The sequence below is a fragment of the Coturnix japonica genome, chromosome 1 (genome assembly GCF_054131305.1).
Source record: "Coturnix japonica strain WE chromosome 1, WE-NBRP24, whole genome shotgun sequence".
Lineage (NCBI taxonomy): Eukaryota > Metazoa > Chordata > Aves > Galliformes > Phasianidae > Coturnix > Coturnix japonica.
In genome coordinates, this window is record NC_140663.1 from 78,208,593 (window position 1) to 78,227,321 (window position 18,729).

Sequence of the window (18,729 nt, forward strand, 5' to 3'; positions counted from 1 at the left end):
AATCCTCAGTATATTCAAATTAAATAAATTAAATAAATATACATTTATCCAAGAAGGACCTTCATAGAATCATTAAGGTTGGAAAGACTACTACTATCTAATCCAACCATCAACTTATCAGCATTTTACTGCTGTTCAAAAACTTATTAGTTATAACAATTGCCATGTTTTAGGCAATCTATGTTCTTTTGTGTTGTAATAATGTACGGAATGAAAGATTGCACGACACTCTGTGGTTTTATTCATTGTCTGCTGCACAGCCTGAGACTGTGGTTTGGTACATAGTGGACTCGACAGCCTCAAATGTATCCCACTTCCATGCCAGCTGCCATCTGGAGTGGGCTGAGGGGCAGAGCTTCCCTCCCAAGTTTTCTCAATATTGCTGGTAATTTACTGTTTCAGAAGAGGGCTGCTTAATCAAACTCCAGATATTTAAGCACTTTTCCAGTCCTTTGCAGTGCTTCATCTAATGAATGTGCTACTGAATGACTTGCTGGGGATGGCTTGTTGCATGGTGGACTACATTTGCTGTATTAATCTTTATTTTTCTTCAGAAAAGCTGTAGATTCAGACATACTTGTTTTTCAGAACAATGCACTTCTGTTCTTTATATCTCATTATTTTGCTGTGACTGAGGTCTAAAAATTTATTTGATAGGACTTTATAATACCAGACCAATTGCTGCAATAATTATATGCTGTTTAGTTTAAATACAATTTTATTATTATTAGTAGTAGTATTTACAATATCTTTTACTATTCCTTTTTCCTTGCAGCTGAACGAGATATCAATGTTTTCTGTGGAGTACAGACCATTACTATGAAGATAAATTTTTGCACAGTTCTTTTCTCTGGTTATTCTGAAACAGATCTGGCACTGAATGGGAAGCATGGGGATGCTCACTGCAGGGGGTTCATCAATAACAACACCTTTCCAGCAGTGGTCATTTTCATCATCAATCTGAGTACTTTGGAATCCTGTGGAAACACTTTAGTGGTAAGATGAAATCGAAGTGAAATTGCAGCGTGGCTGTTAATGCATAGGGTCAAGTGAATGGCCTGACAACATTACATCTTTTATAGATAATGTTTGTATTGTCTTTCCCAGTGAGCAATGTAATGCATACATTATACACACACACACACACACACACACACACACACATATATATAAATGTCAAGGTGTCTGCCTGAAGTTCAGATTTGTATGTTCAGCTCAGATCTTCCACTCAGTGCCATGTCAATCTGTGCTATGATGTTTTGTCTGGTGGCATGACTTCAGAGCCCACATTTTGTTACCGCTTTGTGCATGAACAACACGTATCCTTATACAACTAATGACTAAATGTAACCTTTAGCTAGCGTCTTAAACCATAATCTGATCCAGGAGCTGACTTCAAACCCTGTTTCCTAGCGATATGAATTTCATTCCCTTGAAAAGGAGTTATCTACCAGTGACTGACTGACCAAGGAAAAAACAAAAAGGTCTTAAACCTTTCTAAACCAAGGGAGAGTGAGATTGCACAGGTTGACTATGTTGCCCTGTACAAGTCTTCACTGTTTGTATCAAACTTCCTATGTGTAAATGTGTAAAAATATTTTTAAGGCCTATATTCTACCTGGAATTCATACAATCAAAGTTAGCTGTCAGTTTTCATAACAGCCCTGCTGTTTTCAGTTGCTAATAATTTTGTCAAACTGTGCTGAATTGTTCAAAATGCTCTCTGACCTGTTTGCCTCAGGCTGAGTTTTCTTTAAAAATTTCAACAAAACCCATTTCACCAAGCTCAAGATTCGCTTTTTCCAGTCTCTGAGTAGCTTCCATCACCTGTGTTGGAAGCCATCAGGAAGGAACCTTTTGCTCTTCATGTGGAGTCAGTCACATTGTCAACTCTGAGAACATGCTCTTTGATTAGAACTTTAAGAACACACTGTCTGATCAGTCCAAAAAACTGCAAATTAGAGATTCCAGTGGGGGTCCCACAGGGCTGCACAAGATAAAAATATAACCAAAATTTTTCCTCATCCTGTCTCTGCATGCTGTGCCACAAAGAGGATGAAGGAGCTGGAAGTTTTAGGGTCTGCACAATGGAGTAGTAAAATCCCGTTCAACCTTTTGGCTGTTTTTCACAGTGAATGACTTCAAACTTGCTTTCTATATGGGTGAAGGGAATACAAACCCTTTTGATTTTTGTGAGGATTGAATGGGGAGAAAGCCAAACAGCAGTAGCAGGTTATGCTACCTGGAGCTCTAGGTTGTGTTTCTTAAGCAAGGGACAGGCTAGGAAATTGGATACTGAGCATTTTCCTGCCATTTACTGAACAATTAGTCACATTCCATTGGCACTATAGAAGAGTTCCATCAGCATTGTCCAGTAAAATGTGCAAATTCATTGGGAATGCTCAGAGAAAGTGCATACCAGGATTCATCCGTGTTTCTCAAATGTTACTCAAAACTGTGTTTTAAGAACAGTGGTATTCTCTATGAACTGTATATGCTTGATCCTGAGGAGGTTAGAGACAGAACATAAGCAACATGGTTTTGATAAAGCAAACTCATTATCAACAGATCTTCCTGAAGATATTTCTGGGTAAATGGTGGATAAAGCATCAGTGTTCTTAGGTTTACCTCTTGTCCCATGTTCAGTTTCCTGCTAAAACTTGTTTTCCACCTCTTTCAATAGGTGTCCTCAGCTCGAGGTGTCAATGCTTATGGGAATATCTCAGTGGTACAGATAGGTAATGTTTCGGGCTATATAGATACACCAGACCCACCAACTATTATCAGCTATTTACCTGGGCTTCTGTACAAATTTAGCTGTAGCTATCCACTGGAGTACCTGGTTAACAATACCCAGCTTGCTTCGTAAGTGTTGTTTTCATTCCTACATGTTTCATTCCCATGTTTGTATAAGCCCATGTATATTTGTATCTGTGCATACCTAAATATTTGCATGCCATAGCAGTACTGTCAACATTGTGATACTTAGTTTTTTATATTAGTAAAGAGAATGAAAAAAAATACACTGCAAGAAGAGGTGATGCAAAGGTAAGAAGGGAAATTCATTACCATCACTGTATGAGATACCATATTGCTTCGGTGGGCTTTACTGTAAAGCTTGCCTTAAAGTTATCATATTCTAATGACAAAATGACAGCAGCAAACATGGAAATTCTTTTTGAAAAGTTGTTTGGAAGAGAATATTTCCATTTTTAGATCCTGTACATCATGGAAAGCAGGTTCCTTTTTGTCACTTTGCCTCTCTGCTAATTATTTTTCTGATTCATGTCTTTGACAGTACCCATTATTTTCCATATAGTTAAGGTTCTGCCAGTGTTTCCGCTATAAGCTTGTATTTCTGAGGTTTATAACCCAAACCGATAAATTAACTTCTTGGGATATAGCTCGTTAAGTTTTTTGACAATAAAAAACACTGAAGTGTGTAAAGACAAAAATAAAAAGCATTTTTGATCTTCACAATTCTTCTGGTTCTGTTGTAGGTCATCGGCTGCTATTTCTGTAAGGGAGAACAATGGTACATTTATCAGCACTTTGAATTTGTTGCTTTACAATGTGAGTATAAAACATGGTAATACTACCTGGATGAAATCCATCTCTGCATTCTGTAGGTGCAAGCTGGATTTGTAGAGCAAATTGTAAAGTCCTCTTTGTTAGGTATTATTCTCCTCCCGTTTCTCCCATGAAGAACCAGGCCTTTAGTCTGGGCAGTTTTCATCTAGGTTCTCAAATCCCTTTTGTTTGCATGTACCTCTTGCCTTGTGTTTAGATAGCTGGTGTTTGAGGACATGCAGCCTTTTTGTTCTGTAATTATGCAATTCATCAATTTACAGCTCTGGATTCAAGGTTTTAATGACATGCAAATAATCAGTTGTAGGAGTTATAATCATACTTCAGAGAGCATAGTCGTGTTTTCATTCATTATGTTTATGGGCATATTTCCATATATTTGTGTGTATATGTGCATAGGTGCATTGCACTGATACAGAGAGTAGTCTGCAGTATTCTATAAAAGTATTATAGACCTGTTCCCTTAGCAATAAACAGCAGCTCTTTTGCTGGAGTATTTTTATGTTCACACCTCATGAGAGCGTTCCTATCATCTTTAATTGTCACGAGGGATGTGGGCTTTGTTACAAACCTGCAGCCTGCTATACTTGTTACCTCATTTTGGGAACTTAAATGATTTTAAGAGTTAATCATTCTAATAGGTTTCAGCCAACCTCTCTGTAATACCCTTTTAGATAATTTAACTTGGATATGCATTATTGTATAAGCTTTTCCTGTGTAAATATGGATGGCGACAGGAAAACGTGAAAAACATGAGGACCTCTACTTAACAGAATTAATCCCTGAAATGATTTTTTCCTGTTGATTAAAATTTTTATTCATACATTTTAAATACTTGATTTAAATATCAATTTCTCAATCTATCAGGCAACATTTTTGTAAATTATGATTCTGATTTTTTGCATTATTATTCATGTCATCATGACATTGAGTTATAATTCATGCAACTGATTTAAAAGTCAATGCTTTAAACTTTGAACATAATGAGCTATAAATATTGTAACAGGACATTTTCCAAAGGCATTCTTTAAAAAATCATGTTTGTTTGGCAGAACTCTGAATAGTAGTTCTTAATCTGTGAAAATGAAGATTATACTTCTCTGATTCTCTGACCAAAAAGATGAGGGTAGAGGGAGTGTTGCCAAAGTTCTCTGTAAGAAACTGACCACCACTTGTTTGTTGCTGCCTTTCAGGACCTAATTCTGAATTCACTTGAGTATAAATGCTATTTATCTTGGAATGGACTGCCCAGGAAAGTGGTGGAGTCACTGACCCTGGGGGTGTTCAAGGAAAGACTGGATGTTGTGCTGAGGGACATGGTTTAGTGGGAGCTATTGGTAATAGGTGAATGGTTGGACTGGATGATCTTTTAGGTCTTTTCCAACCTTGGTGATTCTATGATTCTATTAATGCTTGTACTCAGAGTACACTTATTTCTCAGTTAACACAGAAAAATGGGTTTTATCTTCTCTACCCCAGTGCGTTTACAAGTTGATTGTGAATCATAGAATGGTTTGGGTTGGAAGTGACCTCAAGGATCATCAAGCTCCAACCCCCCCACCACAGACAAGGCCACCAGCCTTCATATCTAATACTAGACCAGGCTGCCCAGAGAACCTCCAAAAGTTATGGAATAAGGGACTTACCTTAGAATGTTTTTCATTATTTTGGAAAAATTGGTGGAGTTAGATATTAGAAATATATATAATTGACTTTATATGTGGCAAGCTTAACTGTTTAACATTCTAAAGGGTCATTTGTGCCTGCATGGCTCCCAAGGCCTCCAGTAATGAAGAGGGTGGATACTGAGCGAGCTGTGATTTTTGGCACTATTTCCCTTAGAAAAATCACTTGATTTATCTACTTAATCCTTCTTGATACTGTCAAGTGCTGTTCTTGCCTACCACGCTGAACCTGGTTCTATTGTAGCACTTTCAAAATTCTACTTGAGTGGTTTGACCTCTCACAAGAGGTATTAACATGCTGAGTTTCTGTTCTTTATGGATTAGCAACCTTATTTGACATAGGTGACATTAACAGTAAGTGCATTTTGATATGCTAAATTAACATCTGTCATTCTGAATTTGTTTCATGGCATCTGTGGGTCATTGCTAAAGAGAAGTTAATGATTCAGCCTGTGAACAAGGAACTAGCAAAGCAGCTATGTCTATGTATAGTCATTGTTATATATGGTGAATTCTTAGCTGTTTTGTCATGTATAGCTTTCTTGAAACAGAATTCTTGAAATATTAGAACTTAAAAGAAAACTTCTGCTACTTAACACCTAAGAACATTCCCTGAGAAAGGGTGCTCTCTGACGACATTGTTATAATCTTCCTTTAGAAAACCACAGCAGCCATTTGACTGCATGTAGGCACTGGGAGCCATGCTGAGGTGTTAATTTGCAGTAACCTTGATCATGACTAGTACCATTTCTTCAGTCACTGACCCAGCTACTCCATTTAATGATAAATAAATAGATATTCCCCAATAGCTGCATGGAATAAGATATATGAAGTGCTGATCTTTACAGACAAACTGCCTAGACAAACTGCAAATGCCTACAATGCAGTACTGACACTGCTTTCTACCTCTGACCAGAAATGGGACAGAGAGACAGAAAGTTTCTTACTGTCTTATGTGCCCTTACACAAGTCGAAAAAATTAAATGAGAGTTTAGTTTGTGAGTACAGATGATTTGTCACATTGAGATTTCTGGTATATTGAGTCAATGTCTATTTTACAGGACTCAACCTACAGTCAGCAGCTCCTTATCCCAAGTACAGGTTTACCTTTGAAAACCAAAATATATGCAGCTGTGAGAGCAACCAACCTTGATGGCAGGTACCATAAAGGATGTTATTTCTTCTTCTGCTGCCTATTCAGCTCTTGGGTTTTTAAGTTATTCTGATTTAGAAGCAACTGTCTGTCTTTGTAACCTTTTGTGCATTAAAAAGGTGGTTAGTGTTTGGCAATCATTGCCTTTAACTGAAGGATATAAAATCCTTGATATTGAATGCATATCTTGCTGTTGTCCTCGTAATGAAAGTTTTCCCTCACTGTCTACTCCTGCTCTTATACTGCCAGTTCCCATCATCAGCTATCACTTTGCCTCTTGTGCAGGTGGAATGTTTTGATGGACTACTGTTACACTACACCATCTGGTAATCCGAGTGACGATCTTCGATATGATCTTTTCTTCAGGTAAGTCCTGTGCAAACTCAGTATTTGTAGGTCCTTCTTTTAAAAAATACACTTATAAATTTCTCAGATAGTGGTTTTCTAGGCTGCCTGAAAATTCTAAGCAATATTAGTAAAGAGGCTGAGGGCTCATCTTATAGATAAGCATGTCAGGACTCAGCTTTTTTTCAATGTAAACATAGAATCAATTTCAGAGAAATGAGACTCATAGTGGAGAAGTATACACCTAAAAAATCTGTACTAGAGACAACAGAAACACCCAAACTAAGCATCCACGCTGGCCTTTGGTTTACCAAAGGTATTCTTGCAGTGAATGACAATAATATATAACACTGTAGACTGTTATCAAGGAAAATCGCAAAGGAAATGATTAAAGTTAAATAGATGTTCCTGCTACTCTCAATATTTACTTGAATTGGAACTTTAAAAAACATAAATTGTATCTTGGCAGTATCTCAGATTAAATTTCACCAATGAAAGTTGCTAGAAAGATGTTGTCTTCATCTGGAATTACCTGTCTATACCAGTTAGCATAATTGGTTAATTCTTGCTTCTGCCTTCAGTTTTTGGGTTTATTTTTACATTGCTGGAATTAAATGGTACCATGGTTTGCAACTGTGATGTTGCAAAAGAAAACACAATGTTTCTGTAGCAATGAACGCGTGACTTTGAAGCCCAGTTGTGAGATTGTGGCTGCGCATCATGGCACTATGTTCTTTATAATGACCTTAAGCTCTAATTTGACTGCCTAAATTATCTTATTCTCACCTAATAGTTTTAAAAAATCAGCCACCTATCTAATCATCCTAGTTTTAACCTTCTCTACAAAAACTAGCTGTGACAAGGACCCTCAGACCACTATCATTGAAAATGGCAAGAGCCAAATGGGACGGTTTTCATTTGAGGTATTCCGCTTTGTGAAGCACAAGAACCAGAAGATGTCTACAGTCTTCCTCCACTGCGTGACAAAGCTGTGCAGAGCAGATGACTGTCCCTTTCTTGTGCCAGTAAGTTTCAATTGATGGAAATTGTTGCTAATTCTCTGAATGTAAGACAGTCACACTGGAGTTATTTTGCATCCAAAAGTAACATGCTTGGAAGGCACAGAATGAAGGTGACTTGTATAGTCAAAATAAGATGAGCTTTGTGCATCTGAAGGAATGTAAAGCAACTTCTAGTGAATGAGGTAATGGATGTGATCATCCACAGAATAATAACAGAACTGCAGGTTGCACAGGTTGTTGGACGTGCAATAAGTCATCTTTTTGTTTTTTGTTCCTTAGCTGATTATTAAAAGGCATGACAGAGATATCTTCAGAGCTGATAGTCTTAATGTAGCATCTAAGAAACAAAGTACCCATAATGATTGCAGATGAATTTAAATCGTTTAGAATGTAATTAATACAAAACTTATAGTAATGGTAAGCAGGCTTACTCTGATAAGGGATATTTGTAAGTATTCCTGAGAGTGGGAAAAAAGTTATGCCTCCCCTCTTATTATAATCTCCCTTACAGGTGCAAAACTGCTGTGTTGCCGATGTTCAAACATTCAGTTCAAACATTTCTTTTTGGGGGCATTGCAAACAAATATATTTTGGAAATTGAAACACTTCAGTATGTATATTGAACACAAAATATCCCGTGCTGATATCTTCAAAATGCTGTATCATTTCCTGCTGAAATGACTTTCCATTCAAAATTTTACAGCGCTCTCAGTTCTGACATTTTGTGCATTATTTTATTACTTAATAATTATTTAAATGCAATTCTTTGTTTCTGTGGAGGTGCATGTTCTATGGCTTTTGAAGGTCTGTTTTTTTTGCAGTTGAAATCCAAAAAATGATCTTGTTTGAAGCACTCTTGGGTAACCAAGATTAAGATAGATAAGAGAGAGATGCTAATTAAAAGTGGATTCCAGATGGTAGAATGCTGGGAATGGTTTTAATGTGTCATCGCTATTTAGGAGTCCATGGAAAAATATGAAGTTTAACTTAAGAACTCTGCTAGAACAGGAACTGTAGCATGTTGTCTATCCCTAGTCAAGCAAAACACATTTGTTGCAAAAACTGACTGTAAACAAAGCACTGGGAAATTAACTACTGAAAATTTAATATACTATAAGATGGATCTTGTACACAACAGCATTGTAGTTCAGTAAATGAAGTAAGGCAAACTACAACGGGAAACTAGGCATTTACAAGATACTCTTCTACAGAATATTGCAGCTGTTTTTATTGCAAAGTAATTTAATGCATGCTAAGAAATAGAAGTTGTAGTATTGCTTGTAAAAGAGCTTCCATTAAGACAGGAAGCACAGAAGGACAATAATTCCATTCCACTCTGAAACAGTGATTGTTTTGATTAACCACTCAGATCTGCAGTCACAGAGAAAGAAGAGATGCTGGTAGCAGAACAACTTGGAGCCCTCAGAGCACCTCTGGCAATGCTGTGATCACTGCTGGCCCCATCATTACGAGGAGTGGTAGGAATAAGCAAACTTTTTCTATGCACTGCAGAAATTTCAAAAACCTGGGGAAATGCTTTAACATTTTAATAGAAATTGGCAATGACTTAGAAAAAGGATGGATTCTCCATGAGTCTGAGTATTTTTTTCAACTACTGGAATTTTTGGTAGAAAATATGAGCTAATATTTCTGCTTAACACTCGCACTTCCTCTTTACTCCATGAAAATCACTATGGCATACTGTTACTCATGTAACTTCATTATATAAACCCAAACTCAGTGGTTTGACTATTTTTTTGTTGTTGTTGGAAGATTTCACTGAAGTTAATGGAATTTAAGGTATTATGTTCAGCATCACAAGTTAATTTGGACAGCTAATAAATATTCACAGTCATTTTCTATTCGCCATTTCTTCCATCTTCCCCTGCAGGTTACTATTTATGTTAATACATGCTATTAGCCTTCAGCTTTCAGATTCTGAGTGAAACTCTATGGAGGTCCATTTTTATTATCAAAATGTGGGGTCTTTTTTGGTTGTTTGTTTGTTTGTTTTGTTTTAAGGCAACCTGCAGTTTCTGAAAAGTACTTACATGACTGCTCTAGACAACATAATAAAAATAAAACATTGTAGAAGTATTGAACAAATTCAGTTTGCAGATTTCAGCAGCCTTAGATTTAGGAATCTGAGAACAGGACTGAGTCTTGTCTAGGAAAGATAATTGAAACACTTGAGCATAAAATCGTTCTTTACATGCAAAGTGGTTATGCCCACATGTGCAAGTAGAGCAACTGACCCTCCATAATTGGGAACCATCTACCAAAAGATTATTTTTCAAAATCAAATACCCTCAGTTATATGCAACATTTCTGCAAGGAAAAACAGTATTTTCTTATGTATTATAAATGGTCCCAGTTGTGTACCCTTACTGTCATTTGATTAGTCAATAAAAAAGTGAAAAAAACCCCTAACTTCAGTGTTCCATGCATGAATGCTTATTGAAAATAAATGACAGATTTGCTTAACTGCATGCTAGAGAAACACTGCCTTAGGCAAGAAATGAGAACCATAGAAAGCTTGGTGTGTGAGTAGTCCCTATTAAAGAGTCAAGTTTGATTCAAATGCTCTGAATGCTTTTTTAAAATAATAATATTAAAAAATATTCATCTATTAGCTTTAAATAATGCATTACTTCAAGCAAATCAAGATCTTAACATAAGTGTTTAATGATCCCAATGCTACAATAAACAAATATATATAATTTGTTGACAGTTCTCAAGTGATTTTTTTTTTTTTTTTTTTTTTTTTTTTTTTTTTTTTAAATAAATGATAACACTAATAAGTCTGAGAGAGCTGGGGCTGTTCAGCCTGGAGAAGAGAAGGCTCCAGGGAGACCTGATTGCAGCCTTTCAGTATCTATAGTGGGGCTACAAGAAAGAAAAAGACAGACTCTTAAGCAGGGTCTGCTGTGACAGGACAAGGGGAAACAGTTTCAAACTAAAAGAGAGGAGACTTAGACTTGTATAAGGAAGATCTTTGCAATTATAGAGATGAGGCATTGGAATAGGTTGCCCAGAGAGGTGGTGGGTGCCTTGTTCTTACAGATGTTGAAGGTCAGACTGGGCAGGGATCTGAGCAACCTGATCTAGCTGTAGGTGTTCCTGCTCATTGCAGGGGAAGTGGACTAGATGACATTTAAGGGCTTCTTCCAACTAAAAAAATGATTCTATGACAAGTGAGGTAGTATTTGTGACTAAGGCTTTTTATATTAGACAGATCTCATCATAGATTGTGCTTTTGGACCATCCCAGTCTCACTGACAGAAGCATGTTTTGATGGGATGTACTTTAAAAAGCAGTGATTTAGTTCTGAACTATGCCACCAATTTCCTGAGTGCTATTGGTCAAGTCAACCTGGCTTAAACTTCATTTTTCCTTCTAGAGCAGAAAGAAGGAATTACTATTTTCTACCACTGTCTTTTCCTATTGTGAAAATAAGTGATAAGTGCACCGATGATGTGAGGTTCATGAATACTGCAGTCAAAGGAAGAAGAGGGGAAGGTCATGGGAAAACTTCAAGCTGAGAGAACTGACTGCTTTGTGGATGAGCAGTCCCATGGTTGGCAGTGCTGTCTTTGATACAATCCTACATGAAAGTGCTTAATACTATTTTCATGAACAGATCTGCTCCAAGTTTAGTCCAGAGCCCATAAATCCTGCTGCACCTGGCTGAGCATAATACTTATACTTGTCATGTGTCTGCAGATGTGCAATCCCTTGCTTTCCTCATTTGAGTTGGTACTATACCTGTGCTGGGACTGGTCCTGTGCATGTCAGTGTCTTGGCAGAAGCACCTCATGTAGTTAGCCAGGCCTTCCCATTACTCTAATCACCAGCTGTTCTGGTAACGGCACTATTTATGTAATTACCTTAGTAGGAACTGAATAGTGCTGCTGCAAATGAATAATGGTCCTTCTGTGTATTTCTGAACACTTATTTCTAACATTGCGCTCTTTTCAGAGAAACTTCATTCATGTTTGTTAAACTAAAATAAGTCACTGCAAGAGAAATACACAACAGAAAATGGTTTGGCCTCTGTGTTCAGAATCAAAGTAAGCACCTATCTGTGAAGGCGAGATTGTACAGCCTTTGATGGTTGTCCCACTTAACCATAGAAGACAGCTGCTCAAAATAGATGTGTACATGAGCTGCGATTACAAGTTGCATGAAAAAGCAAAAACAATGACAAAAAGTGTAGTTTTGAGGTGGACAACAGTAAGTTTGAAAAAGGAAAAAAAAAAAAGAGATGGAATATAAATGTTTCCCTGAGTGCAGTATGTAGCTGCCAAGAGCAAAGTGTACACTGAAAAAAGGTGTCTTTGTTATCACTTAAGGTTATCACTTTAGTTTTCCTTGGAAAAAACTCAGGTTAAAACTTTGCCTCTACAGATCATCTTGTTGTATGTTTATCATAGAAAGGACTTGTGTATAATATCATGGCTATCATTGTATTTTTATTAAAAGGAGCAGAAGAGATCTGGGAATCTTTTCAGCTAAATAGTTCTGTCACTAAGGTGTTTTTGTTGTTGTTTGCATGCTTTCTTTTTTTCCCCTCAGAATACCAAGTCACTTTGCGTTGTTACACTTGCCTAAATAATGAAGAAACTGCATGTAATTAATGTTGTCACCCTGACTTTACCAGAGATACTAAAAGCAGCTAGTCAATGTTGCAAATATGGTTGTAGGTTTTGAAAATAATGCCAAGTCTTCTGGCCTTTGTGTGCAAAGAGGGAAGGGGGGCAGGCACCAGGTGTTCATAAAATATAATGCACCTCCTTTTTTGTTTGTTTGTTTTAATGCAGATGAGACACCAACCAACAACTCAGAGCTTGGTAAGTTAATCAAAATTCCAAGAAACACAAAAGAGATGGTTTATGATTGAAACAGAACTGAAGAGAGTGAGCCCTGTTGTTTCATTTTGAAGCACTGAGCTAGAATATTTTGTTTGTTTTTTTTTCTTCTTTTTGGCTTTTGTCTTTAAAATAAGTAAAACTGACATCCTGCCATAAAGAAAACATTTGGTGAATTTGGATTGCTGACTTTAATTTGTATATCCAACCCCACCAACAAAGCAACTTCTAATTCCTATAGTTAACGTTGAAATGAAAATCTGTTGCTATGACATATAAGGATGAAGAAGCATTGCAACTGCCAGAAGCAAAATCAGACTTAAGCAGTAAAATCTGCTTATGCCATATGGGAGCTGTGCAGCAAAATGGTTGTTAAGTGCAGATCAGTTCAGAGCTCAAACTCAGGAGAGTCCTGCCTTAGTTCTTGTTCTCCGGCATTTAACCACATGAAGAGCCTATGAAGAACTTTGGATAAAACTATTGGTCAGTGGTAGGGTGAGGAAGGAAATAGGCTGTAGGGAGATCAGTGCTTCTCCTTTGGACACTTGGAGGACTTGCTTCAGATTGTATATTATTCTTCTGGTTATAAGGAATTGGTAATGATTAGTAAGGAAAGGATGGTCTGTTAAGCCATTCTGCTTCTTACTTGCCCATTGCAAGACACAGTGGCAGAAGCAACCTATGCTGTCTTCAGAACTGTATTAGCTATTTGTTCCCTTCTCTTCTTGGTTTGGACCCCATAGAAATAGCTGCCTTTCCCTCCTGGCATGGAAAAAGTTATCCTTATACCTCTGCCTTGACAGCTCTTGAGTGGTGGCAGTCTTCTCCTAAATATGAAAGATTAAGGTTGATCACCCAGTGTGAGGGATTGTGTGTTAGAAGTATCCTTATTGTCTTTATTCCCCAGTATGATTGGTAGGGAAAGAACAACTATTTTCTAAGTACACTTAAATAAATTTTATCCAAGTAGGCAGGTACTCATTGTGAAGTATAATTTTAGTCTCTTGCTGTAATTATTCTCTACTTAAAATAAAGACAGGAGCGTTTGTCACTGCTGAGAAATTCTAACCAGAGATTACTTGTGCATTTTTGTTCTTGCAGCTCAGCATGGACCTCCTTTCCAGCTGAATTCAGTCACCAGTGCACTGATTTCAGGTGTGGTCATCCTTGGAATCACAAGCGTTTTCTTTTTTGTCTGTTCTCTTACTCTTCTGCACAGAAACTGGCCCAGCAACTCGGTCTTGAGTGGCATCCAAAACCCAGTTTTTAACTGAAAGTGATTTACTTGCACTTTTTGTTTGAGGTTGCCTTTCTTGTCCATGAAATATTCTTCCATTAAAAAAAGCAAAAAACAAAACATCAACAACAACAAAGGCAACATTCCATCTGTATCCAGCTTCTATTCCAGCTATTCTTTATCTGTAGGCATATTAGACATTGTTGTGTAGGCAAGTAGCAGTGATATTGGTGACAATCCTAGGAAACTGAGAATCTGAATTGTGTTTGTGATCAGACTATATATGACATAATGCCCATGGGTGTGCTGACAATAGAGCTTGTGTCTCCAGCTTTCCAAATAGGTCTTAAAGCTGAAGATGCTGAAGGTGAGAACCTATCAAAATGTGCCATGCAAAACCTGACACATTCAGCAACATTGCTACATTCATAAATGTTTGTTAAGATGAGGATCATGTATATATTTTCATGTTTTGTCACAGCTTTGAACAAGCAATTGTGGCTCAGGAGGAAATTATCATCATCTGTTTTGGCTAAAAAGAAACATACTCTTAGAGTAATTAGTGACTTCTGCTTATTAGTCATTTGAAAATGTTTCCTCGAGATATGTCTTCCATTGGATTGCAGCGATAGCACATAAAATAATGCAGAAAAGAGTTTGACTGGGTATCTTTGAGTCAAATGGTTTAGGGCAAATTGTTGTAGGTGCCAGGAAAAATGCTGAGAGTTTTGAGGTTGAGATCTTTTTTTTTCCCAACAAAATCATTGAGTGAGAATATGAGCGAGTTTTGAATCTGACTAATATTCTGCAGAAAGTTAATTATGCACAGATTCACCACATTTACAACTTTCAGTCAAATTCTAACCCTGGGAAATGCTCTAAGGGGAGAAAGTATTTCCCCCTGCCTCCCTGAAGAGACTAGCAAATAAATGAATAGTAGATCAGTGCTTAATTCTGTAGTAGATTCCTCCCCATGGATTAGACTTCTTCACTGCATGGATGAGGGAAAGAGGGCAACTAGAAGAATAGCAGGCTACAGGCAGTACCGTGCTGTTGACTCTACTTAATCTGATAAACAGCAGATTTAAATGAAGTTGAGAGTGACCAGATACCTCCAAACAGGAGCACAGGGCAGTGGTGTAGCTGTGTAGAATAGACAAAAATCTGGTATACTAGAGTATGCAGTAGACACGGCATATAATAAGCTGGACTGGGTAGACAGTTGGGATTTTGGTCACAGGTTCATCAGTTAATTTGGAATTTTTTTTTTCATGTGCTGTACATACTGGCCTAGAGAAACACCTCATTAGTACTTATCCTATTTCAACGAAGTCTGTGTTTTCATTGATGTAATGCAACTGGAAAATGATCAGGGCTCCTTGGCTCTCAAGTCTGAAGATGTACAGACTCGCATTTTTCTGTGATCCTACAAATGCTGTATAAAAACCCAGTGTTCACAAAGTCCACTGTGCTGTAATGTGGTGTCCCTAACAACCAATACTGTGCCTGTTTTCCTCCAGTCTTGATACCTCAGAAACATTTTTGCACTTCAGGGGTTAGGTCTGATGACATGTAAAACATGATCGGTTAATAAAATTACTTGAAAAAATTCAGAATGAATGTTTGGTGTGAAGCATTTTTTTTCTCCCTTTTATGTTGGAGATGAATGTTGGAGTTTCTATGTTTGTGCAGTGACCTCATCCTACAAAGATGAAAAGCAAAAGTTTCTTTGAAGTCATTTTGAAGAGCTTTCGACATAGACAATAAATTAATATAGTTCTACTGGCCCTTGAAGGGTATTTATGAAACTCAAGAGATTTCTATCCCAGTCTGGGTAGAAATAAATTCAGAAAATCTGTTGTAATTAACTTAGAAACAACTACAGAAATTCCATAAAGATAATTCATGCTACATAACCAGCAGCTTTAGTTGGAAGTTTTCAGCAATGAAGATAGCCATTGCTACCCTCAGGAAGCTGTTCCAATGGCTAATTACTGTCCCTGGTTCTTTTAAAGACTACTTCTAATGTGCTCAATTTAACTAATGGTGAGTCTTTTCTGAGATCTCACAAAACTTCCTTAAGACTACAGGAAAATAATAGTAAATGTAAAAACCCACTGAAATTTCAGTTTCTATTTATGGTAAGAAATTTACTGCTTTTCACAAAGACTTGTCCATTGAACTTTTCAAAGTTTGGTTAGTCTGTTGCAAAGATTGTGTTGTTACTCAATAATGTAACATGCAAACTGTGTTTTTCTTATGTAAAGTAAAATTTCTGGAGTGGTTTGTTTTTGTGAAGGACAAGACTATACATTCTGTATTGTCTGTGCAACTTTTCCTCATGTGAATATTATTAGGTACCTAGAGGTGATCCCATAACAGTATCTCCGTTGTTCATTGAGACAAAATTCATTCAGGTTTGCTCAGAGGGCATAACTCATGAGTTTGATGAGTTCCAAGAAACAGGGTAAGCAGGTGCAGGGTGGATGTGCACAAAGGTTGTGCTTTGTGGAGAAGCAGAAAGTTAGATGAGAGAAGAGGGGAGATGGCTTGGAAGTGTGAGTTACAGCCAGCAGGAAGAGACTCTTGGTACTTGAGACACTGGGTTTTAAATGAAGCAGTGAATTAAAAAGACACCATGCACTGTATAAGAAGGAACTCTTCACATAGATGCATAATCCTTTCACATCCATAATGTGGGCCTCATATAGGCTTTTAAGTGAAACCATATTACTTAATATATCCTCTAATAAGACACCTTCCATTAGCAGTGCCCATCAGCAGTGTTAAAACACTTTGCATAGAGGTCAGGTTTCTGCAGGTGAGTGCAGTGTACTGAAAAGTACTCAGATTGGTGACCGAGACTGGAGAGGAAACAAAAGAGACACCAAACAAGCTTGGTTTAAATCCAATAGAACTTAGTAAATCTATACAGAGGTGGAAATGCTTGCAGGCTTTCTCTCTTCAGAAGAAATAAATGGCATATCCAGCTGGAACAAAGCACATCAGTGCTGGGGATAAATTCATTCGATACTTGGCAAACAGGCCTTGGGAAATAAGCCAGAAGTTATTCAGGTTTCCTGCTTCGTTTACCAGACAGTATTTCTTACTCTTGGTATCTCTTAGGGTCTACCAATAAGCCAGAAACAGCAGCCTTGCCCTGTTAAACTGCTCATCTCTCCATCTGGAGAAGACACAGACAGGAGTATCACGGTAAACTGAGAAATGTTCCAAGTGTGGCAAATTGATAGTGCCTCAGGTTACACTCAGTCTTTATTTTAGTACCCTTTAGACAATTCCAGGGCCTTTCAGGAATAAAGGTTGGAAGTGGAAGGGACACAGCAGAGAGCTACTATTGGCTGGTCTGGCCATTTGGTATGCAGGGCTGTAACATGGCTCTTTGTCATTGTGTGAGTTCTGAAACGTTTTTATAACTGCTCTGTTACTCACTCTTATGAAATCTTTCCCATTCTTTAGAACAGTGTTTGTACAATTAGCAAACACATCCTTGAGATGGTGGAATTGAAAGTATTGGGGAGGAACGTTGTTCATTTATGAGATTCTTCATGCACAGAAGGTGAGTGAGTCACTGTTGGCAGAATGAATAGGGTTGCTTGCCAGGAGAACACTCATAGTCTCTGCATTTGGGCTTTGTGGTATAGTGTGAAAACTGCTTTCCAGCAGAAAGGACTCAGCAGTTCTTGTAACCAGGATGTACTGCTTAGTAGGAGCTTAAACGTTTTGATAGATTGCTTCCAATGTACTGCTAAAAGGGAAAATCTTCAGTTCTCTGGACGAACAAGATGGGGGTTCTACAAATACAGTATCTAGCATGTATCAAACACTGCGCACTTCTTAAACTAGCTCACTTATGCTTAAAAGCTAGGCCCCTGAGGTGCATTTATCAAACCTGCTTATTTTGCTTATATATGTATATATACATAGATACATATATATATGTATATATATATATATGTATACAGAAAAGACTGGAGAATGGCTCAGAAGAGCCCCGTGTTCCACCAGCTGTGCACTCAGCTTCTAGTCAAGGTGCAAAGGCTGAGTGATGTCCCCTGCAGGTATTGCTCAGGGCAGGTGACAGCACAGCTGTTGTTGTGACTGATTTCCCCTCAGGGTTTTACTCACTTGTCTCTGAAATCAAGCTGATGTCTGCTTCCAGTTAGTAGCTTTATTATTTATTCTTAGCAGGTGGTAACATCTGGCTAAGCAGTAACTGTTTTGAGGAACAGGAATAGTTTTGATGTCTTTAAACTGTTCAGAGCACTGAGATCTTTTTCATCTTATCAACTAAGTGAAATTCATTAAACTAGGTTCATCTGTGTGTTCACAACTTACTTTATGTAGCAGATGTTTCTGATTTATTTTTCTCTCCAGTTCGTAGCAAAAGAAGGTAGTGATCCTGTTGATTCAAATGCTAAGTTGAATGTAATGCTAAGTAAGGGGCCAGAATCGGGTGTGGGATCCGCAGTGGCTGATTCGTTAATGGGGTGTGCATAGTCCTGCTCATTCACCAGGTGTGTGCACTGTGTGAGCGATGCATCAGGGGACAAATACATATGGTCTGCACACCATTAGTATCTTATCTGCAGCATTGAATCCTTCTGGCCACTGAGTCAACGCCATGCAATGGAGTGGTTACATGTAGTCATCACAACACTGTAATTCATCTGGTCAGAAGCATGCAATGGTGCCTTTTAGGCTGTGAGGTTTTTCTTTGCACACACTTTCTAACTTGGCAAAAGATGAATGCAGCCTAGGTAATGATTTTCATTTGTGTTACTACCCATCAGTGCTGCTGAGTAGCTTGTTC

At 37.7% G+C, this 18,729-nt stretch overlaps 1 protein-coding gene across 4 annotated transcripts in view; it reads left to right on the plus strand.

Annotated features, from left to right (window-relative positions):
• The window catches only part of ZPLD1 (zona pellucida like domain containing 1), a 104,448-nt gene extending 88,934 nt beyond the window's left edge, over nucleotides 1–15,514 (plus strand). For 3 of the 4 annotated variants that reach the window (XM_032447911.2, XM_015877536.3, XM_085546060.1), the window contains exons 5-13: nucleotides 776–996; nucleotides 2,684–2,865; nucleotides 3,501–3,573; nucleotides 6,335–6,432; nucleotides 6,712–6,792; nucleotides 7,625–7,796; nucleotides 9,163–9,271; nucleotides 12,614–12,643; nucleotides 13,763–15,514. In XM_032447911.2, coding sequence (XP_032303802.1) covers nucleotides 776–996; nucleotides 2,684–2,865; nucleotides 3,501–3,573; nucleotides 6,335–6,432; nucleotides 6,712–6,792; nucleotides 7,625–7,796; nucleotides 9,163–9,271; nucleotides 12,614–12,643; nucleotides 13,763–13,935 — 1,139 coding nt within the window. In that variant the 3' untranslated portion in view covers nucleotides 13,936–15,514. Of the gene's footprint in view, nucleotides 1–313; nucleotides 386–775; nucleotides 997–2,683; nucleotides 2,866–3,500; nucleotides 3,574–6,334; nucleotides 6,433–6,711; nucleotides 6,793–7,624; nucleotides 7,797–9,162; nucleotides 9,272–12,613; nucleotides 12,644–13,762 lie in introns of those variants that run through there. The other variant, XM_085546064.1, reaches the window with a different exon arrangement.
• Nucleotides 15,515–18,729: the final 3,215 nt, after the last annotated feature.